Below are 7,299 nucleotides of genomic sequence, written 5' to 3'. Positions count from 1 at the left end.
AATTAATAATTCTTAAAATTTAAGTGCTTTTTCATGGATTTAAATTAATAACTCAAGATTTTTTCAAAGTATGAATAGGATTCTTAAAAACAAGAAATACAAAACTAGAATTTAATTGTAGTTTTTGCATTATTAGTGCAACATTATAAAGAGATATGGTGAAATTTATTATGTGGAAATGACAGTGCCAGAAAGTAAACTTTTCATTCTCGAATGATATTTTCATAAAGTAAACTTTGCATTTGGGATGGATTTTTAAGATTAGTCCAAAACTAGACATACGAGTCCAAAATTAATGAAATGTGTTCATATGAGAAGCTTTGTTTGCTTTAATTAACTAGGAATATATATGAGCTCTTGTAAGATACATTGTTAATATAATTAAATGTTTATCCTGAATGACTTGCCTTTTGACCTACTACTCTTAAGTCAACTAAATAGCAAGAATGAAATTTTCTTTAGAGCGGTGGATGCCAGCGAGAAACACAGCTCAATGATTACATTGTTTCATTATTGTCCAAGGTTATGACATAGTAGTAGACAATGGTTTGTTAAATGTTTTCATTTGTTACTAGGTGGAATGGGTTGACAGCCTAATGGCGTTAGGAAAGAAATTATGTCTCTCTTAAATCTAGATTCTCTTTTACTGAATCCATATTTATTTACTTTACTTTGAATGGTGTTAAATTGATCTTTGTTCATTATAATTTGAGTGGTACTTTCTAGATATAACTAATTTGTTGTTGTTACAATTTGTGGATATAAAGATAAAACTTAAGAAGTAACCAAGGATGTGCTTTACATATTTTTTGATTTTACATCTTGAGTGCCTTTAGAAGATCGGATGTATTTACAACATGGGGTGATCACTCTATAAAAAACCATGTAATATGTACAAGAAACCATGCTTAGCCCTCTTCCATACATGTACACGTTGTAATCTTGTTGTAATGTTTTAAAACTTCGGCCCCTCTATACATGTATAAACCATAACAATATTAGATAATGATTTTGTAAATATGAGAGCTATCCATAAATACCATTATCAATCTTCTTTGATCATTGTTTTGAATGCATCTATTTGTGCTAGCATGTCCTTCCTTTCCTACATTCAACCAAAAATGCCATGAATCTAAAAACTCATCAAACAAAAGGATTGAGTTTTGTTACAGCCACTTTGTCTTAGATAGTTGTACGTTTGACTACATTCCAAGGCCCATCAAATCTAGGAGGGGAGTCTCTAGGTAATGGATATAGAAAACATAATTAATCTTGGCTCGAATACGCCTTGCCACATGTTAATGCATCCTATATTTGACTTGAGGAGCTAGTGCCTTAGCAATAATTATATTACTAGTATTGAGTATAGCCAGTGGTCACCAATTTCTTAGCTCATGTATAGAGCCCTCTTTAGGGATAAGCTTAATCATACAAATGTTAATACTAGGGCCTCACGAACCTTTAGATGTTGACTCTTGTCACAACTCTAAGAGCTTTACCCCAAAAGTGGAATAAAATTCCATAAGCATACCGTCTTCTCCTAGGATTTTCCCCTTGGCCATGTGATCAACGAGTGTGTGGATAGAGTGAGCAGATAATAGTGACCAGCATTGGTAAGCATGCCAATCCCACTAGATGGAGAAATACAATAGTTGATCGTATAGGAAGGATCATTGCACAAGCCAATACTCAAAGCATGTTGGCAAGATTTCTTAACTAAGATGTAAAAGCAAGCCCTTGCAAATCCTGAGGCGGTCACTTTATAGACATGTAACATAGTATGTTCGATAATGGAAGGGGACTTTTTGATTGGTGAGACTTACAAACCACTTCTTGTTCAACTGCTTTGGTCAACCTCCATACTTTAAGTATTTCACTTTTATCCCTTGTACCTGGAGTTCAATGTTTTTGTTATGCTCAATTTGGTTCAAGGTTGACTGAATCACATTTTTTTCAAACTATGTTTTCAATAGTTGTACAAAACACATTTTCTGTGTCTTCCATAATCTTTCAAAACAGATTTTCTTTATGTCTTTTGAATTCAATTACTTAATATTAAGCATTTATATTTTCTTTTGTGATGTAGGAGTCCATTCTAAGAATTTGGAATTTATTAGAGTCCAAACTCATGAATAATGTACCATTTGGTTTAAAAATGCAAGAAGTTCTTAACATGAGAGCAAGAATTGCTCATGGGCAATCCGTGTTGGTTTACACATGTAAAAAGAACGAGAGGACTCGTTAACAAAATGCATTCTAAAAGTGGTAATTAGCAGAGTAAAAACCAAGCTGGTGCTAATAATCCATTAAAACATTTATGATAACTAAACCCCTCACGATTGCTTCGAGAGGGATGTCGGCGTTACATATGTACAAACGTTCGAAGAGTGAATGTTCCGTCTAAATTGAGAGTAGACTCGGTCCTGGAAAGAACAGAAAAATGAACATGGCTGCCCACCTTCCTCCTAGCCTTCGTCAAGACCTTCGTAGACACCTCCTTGCTTCGCCCAACACCGTTTGCACGCAACTGGTTGAAAGTTCTTATGGAAGTCCCAGCTCTGCCGAAGCCCATTGCAGTGCATCCTGTGGCATTTAGCAAATCCAAGTGAATTATAATTAATGTATGGGTTCTCGTCTCATGGAGCTGCCGGTAAGAGATAAGGACCAGGTAATATATGTGTTCTCGTCTCCTGGAGCTACCGGTAAGAGATACGGACCAGCAAACCTTAGATTAACATATGTGTTCTCGTCTCCTGGAGCTACCGTTAAGTGATACGGACCAGCAAACCTTAGATTCAGTGACAACTGCTGCATCTCTTTTTTTCCTTCGTGTATGATGTTTCATTCCTCACAAACTATGAAATTATCGGGAGTATCCATTATAAAAAATGTAGTACAAACACGAAATGACGCCAGTACACAAAAACAACACTAGTTGTAGCGTTGTCTTCTGTAATTTTAAATGTGAAGCGATCGGAAAGACGCAACTCCTCCGAGGATAGCTACCTAGAACCTTTGGAGACCGGATTGCAGGCACTCTTAACTGTCAACGTGTGATTAGAAGCTGTGAAAAAGCTTCTTTGGAACTTTGAGTAAAACGCGATTTCAAAAGGAAAGAATCACCTTCTCTGTTCCTCTTGGGAAGGAGGCCGAAAATAAGGTCCCTCATCAAATCCCTCGCAGGTTATTTCCCCGGACTCGGTACGATAGCACAGGATTCCTCTAGATTCGTCCGAAAACACCTGTTTGCGCTTAATCGATGGAATACACCATAGAGTTAGTATCGTTTCCGACATCTTGTCCTCACAGCGCGCGCAGCAAACAAACAGAGGGGGCGGAGAGACCCACCAGCGCAGTCTCACGTTTCGCCGCGGCCGCATGTACATGCGGGAAAACCCTGCAGTAGGGGTCCCTTGAAGGCATGTATCCTGCGGGTGGAAGGGAAAAATGGAGTGGCAAACGAGGAAAGCCAGATGAGGTGAGAGGCAGGAAAGAGTTACTGGAAAAAGCCGGCAGTGACGTGAAGAGAGGCGACGGCTGCGCCATGAATGAGAGAGGCTGGGGATGAGCAACAAGACGCGAGAGCGGATGAGGCAAAAGACGAGGGTAGACTCTCAAGGCTCAAGAGTTGTGTACTGCTTCAGACGATTAGCGCAAACAAGGAGATGTAAACAAGACAGCAGACGACTCGCATGATATTATCTATTTTTCTATGAACTTGTTGATAACTCCTATGGAACTTCTTTATAATTTTAAAGAATGTCACGTGAGCCTTACGTTTTAAGACGCAAACCTTCGGTTTTCTTTGGGCAACCTCGCAGTTCCCTATTTTGTACCTCCACCTCGGAATTCAATTCACTCACCCGTTGTGGATAGAGAGACAAGTTATCAGGGTTGCAAGTCTCGGTAGACACCCGTATTGATCAGACTTGGTCCGTCTCGAAACCACCCACAAACCCAAGCATCAACATTACACAAAAAACCAAGCGTGGGGATCTTCGAGTTTGCAACCAAAGTGAAAAAGGTTCCAACTCGGGAGCCCTTACCTAAATGCCTAAGTCACTGAATTTACCCAAAGCTCTGTGTGTGTGTGTGTACATTCCATTAATTGAGTCAATGGTTTCATCCCCCCTACTCCCCTCCCAAAAAAGAGAGTGCATGTGTATGCTACGCACAAGGTTATCAGAGAAGCTAAAACACAAGGCCTCCACCTATGCACAGAGGCAACTAGTAGCGAAGGGAGCCCTTGCCTCACCTTAGGTTATCAATTACAAGAAGACATGGCTTGGCCAATAGTGAAAAAGAACACATGTTCACTACATACATGCGCCACACATGTCATTCCTATGAAGCATGTTTGCCAGCACTTTGACAAGCCTTGTTTGCATTGGCATTCCTTGTTTGCCACACATGTTTCCCTTATGAAGTTTGGGATTTTGTCAATGCTCTTGGAATTGTGCACTAGGCATCCTTGCAAGTGTGTTGGGTGTTGACTTAATGTAATCAATAGCTATTCTTAGTGATGCTCATAGGGTACTAATACCATTAGATCACACATGAACATTGGTCCACTAATATTGTGTGCATGTGGGGCAAGCATCAACAACTTCAAGGAGGGCATCACATCCTAGGGAAGGTAAAGGCATCACACTCGTTGTCTTGTACCTTCTAGGAGGTTCAAGGTTGTTGGGGCTACCAAGCTCCATAAGCACTCAACAACATTCAATGATGGTATAATGTAGCTTTTTAAAACCTTGTGCTAAGTTTGATTATGGATTATATCCACATCTTTGAGATAAACATAACCCACTCAAGGAGTACAAGTACTGTTTGGGGTTCCCTCATGTATGATCAAAATCAAAGCTACCATGTCATTGTAAATGCATTGTACATGCCTTGTTTGGGGTTCCCTCGTGAAACATCAAAAAGTGTCTGAATCAAAACTACCATGATGTTGTTGTAAATACGTTGTACATGTCTTCTTTGGGGTCACCTCATGTAACATCCGAAGAGCATCGAATCAAAATTATTAACTTCATTGGTAAATGTGCTCTTTAATTTTGCAAAATCCCTCCATATCTCTCCTTAGATAACTAGAATATCTACTTTTTTGGGTAGATAACTAGAATATGTACTTTGTTGGATAGAGTGGCTTTTCACATTACTTTTGGTTTGACAATATTTCTTATATTTTAGGACCCAGGTTGCTAATATTATGACAACCTTGATACTTTCTACCACATTCTTTCCATCCCGTGGCAAGGTATATTTGGACTTCCAACCCACTCAACTTGCACCGTCCCTCCTTCATGTAAGTTATGTGAAACATTTGCATGCATCACATAATTGATATACATGATAGAGAACTTAGAATCTTTCCATTCATACCAACTACTAGACCCACTTTTGTTTTAAATTAGAAAATGGGGCAGTTACCTTATCAATAACTATTAGATCTCGAATATTATAATGTGCATGGACCATCATTAAACTTTTGTAAAGGGACCACATGGTATACTCAAAGGGAGCCTTCTAGAAAGCTCTTCTATACCAAATTATAATGTGCGTGGACCATCATTAAACTTTTGTAAAGGGACCACATGACTCTATAACAAATTAGAACTCATTTACTTTGATTATCAAAGGTTACAAAATAATTTCCACTCAATTTATGATTAGTTATTTGGTCTCTCTACTTGAGGTCTTATTTGTACATCAATCCACTTTCAAGACTTTTGAACTACATTCCACTCTTGATGTTTGTTTGAAAACCATGATATAGCACCTTGCCCAAGGAAAAATGCATATCTTTGTGTGGATCTCAAGTCAATCAAGATTTTTTCTCTTTTGCCTAGGGACTATCCAGTCACATGTACAACTTAACCATCACTGTCCCCTCTTAAGTCATAACTAGCTCTAGAGAATACCAAGATAATGTTGAAAGTAGAGGAATTTGTCAAGGAAAAGTGGCTTGGTGAGGATATCTACAACTTGTTCTTGTGTTGGAATATGGACAAGATCAATCTCGCCTCGGAGGACCTCATTAATAATGATAGTCACTTCAATATTGTTGTAAGATGAAATAGTAGGTCTTTTTCCAACTAAATACTTCTCATGTTGTTAGAGTAGGGTACATATTAGAATCACTTGATAAAATCTTAGGTTCAAAGAGTAAATAATAAACTAAACTGCTTCACAGGAAGTAATGGTAGATGTTTTGTATTCTGCTTTAGTAGATGAAATAAGATATTCAACATCTCGTCAACTTCAATTAGTAAACTCCAAATTTGGGTGAATTTACAATAAATGTATGTCAGATTTACACAAATATGACCTCCTAAACTTAATTGGATGATTTCTCTCAATTTTTAAATAGTTTACAATTCTCTTGGATTGGGTCTTGTCCCGGCTCTCTATCCCTAGCCACATTAGATAGATTCTGTGTTGGTTAGTGGGGCCAAGGCTAGAGGAGGACAAATTGGTATTAAGCTAGGCTTCATTATTTTAGACCATGATCCACTATTGCTTGTAGTTTTTGCCCATGGCTAGAGTGAGTAGCATGGGATCAGTTAGTTGAGTCACTAATTTCTCATTTCCAAACATCGAGTTTGTGCTGATATTTGGCTATTAGAGGATAGGCCATATGAGCACAAAGCACTATCCTAGTTAGAGTGGGCACTAGCAAGAGTCGATGATGCTTGTCTTTGAAGGCAAAACCTTTTTCATGATGATGAAATTTGGCAAGCCCAAATTTTAGTTTCGAGACAATGAGAAGTGCTAGCATGCTTATGGAGGTAGATCAAGCAAAAAATTCATGACAACAATATGTAAAAATAGCAAAGGTCATTAGCAATTCAAGTCTTGGGAGAAGAAATGCTAGATTCATCACATTTTCCACATATACTTTTGTTAAGATATGGTACCATGTGCACATAGATTAAAGGCTAAGGTATGGTATAGAAATGTATTAAAGTAGCCATCCTAGGATGTGGACTACATGATGTGAAGATGTGGATCAAGGACATCCACAAGGAGAGATGGTGGATCAGAGGATCCCACAAGTGTTGACTATTCTAAAGGCTCTCTCTATATAAGAAGCCTATCTTGTATTGTTAAATATAGATATATATTTGCTATCTCCCTCTCATGTCTTATGTAGTGTGCTTTGAGCCTCCTTAGTTCTTTTTTTGATCTTGTGTGCACTAGGCTTAGAAGTTAGTGGCAATCACATATTATATCTTTATCATGGTATTAGAGCGTAGGTTGCCCACAAAGCCTAGGTAGATGAGTGTTGTATAA

The 7,299-nt window shown here is 38.1% G+C and overlaps 1 protein-coding gene across 2 annotated transcripts; it reads right to left on the bottom strand.

Annotated features, from left to right (window-relative positions):
* Positions 1 to 1,555: 1,555 nt before the first annotated feature.
* On the bottom strand, positions 1,556 to 3,700 carry LOC147884295 (uncharacterized). 2 transcript variants are annotated; one of them, XM_087398909.1, is made up of 4 exons: positions 3,349 to 3,700; positions 3,124 to 3,242; positions 2,459 to 2,583; positions 1,556 to 1,892 (listed from the first exon to the last, which is right to left on the bottom strand). In XM_087398909.1, the coding sequence occupies exons 1-3, from the start codon at positions 3,544 to 3,546 to the stop codon at positions 2,466 to 2,468; spliced, it is 435 nt and encodes a 144-aa protein (XP_087255035.1). In that variant the 5' UTR covers positions 3,547 to 3,700; the 3' UTR covers positions 1,556 to 1,892; positions 2,459 to 2,465. The 2 variants fall into 2 exon arrangements, with proteins under 2 accessions (XP_087255035.1, XP_087255034.1); XM_087398908.1 differs by lacking the exon at positions 1,556 to 1,892 and having other exon boundaries at positions 2,130 to 2,583.
* Between the last annotated feature and the right edge of the window lie 3,599 nt (positions 3,701 to 7,299).

Source organism: Dipteris shenzhenensis, chromosome 27, assembly GCF_047967505.1.
Source record: "Dipteris shenzhenensis isolate YYH24624 ecotype China chromosome 27, Dip_SZ_1.0, whole genome shotgun sequence".
In the NCBI taxonomy this organism is placed as follows: Eukaryota; Viridiplantae; Streptophyta; class Polypodiopsida; order Gleicheniales; family Dipteridaceae; genus Dipteris; species Dipteris shenzhenensis.
The sequence above is the reverse complement of the archived record's forward strand: the minus strand, read 5'-3'. Positions and strand labels throughout refer to the sequence as shown.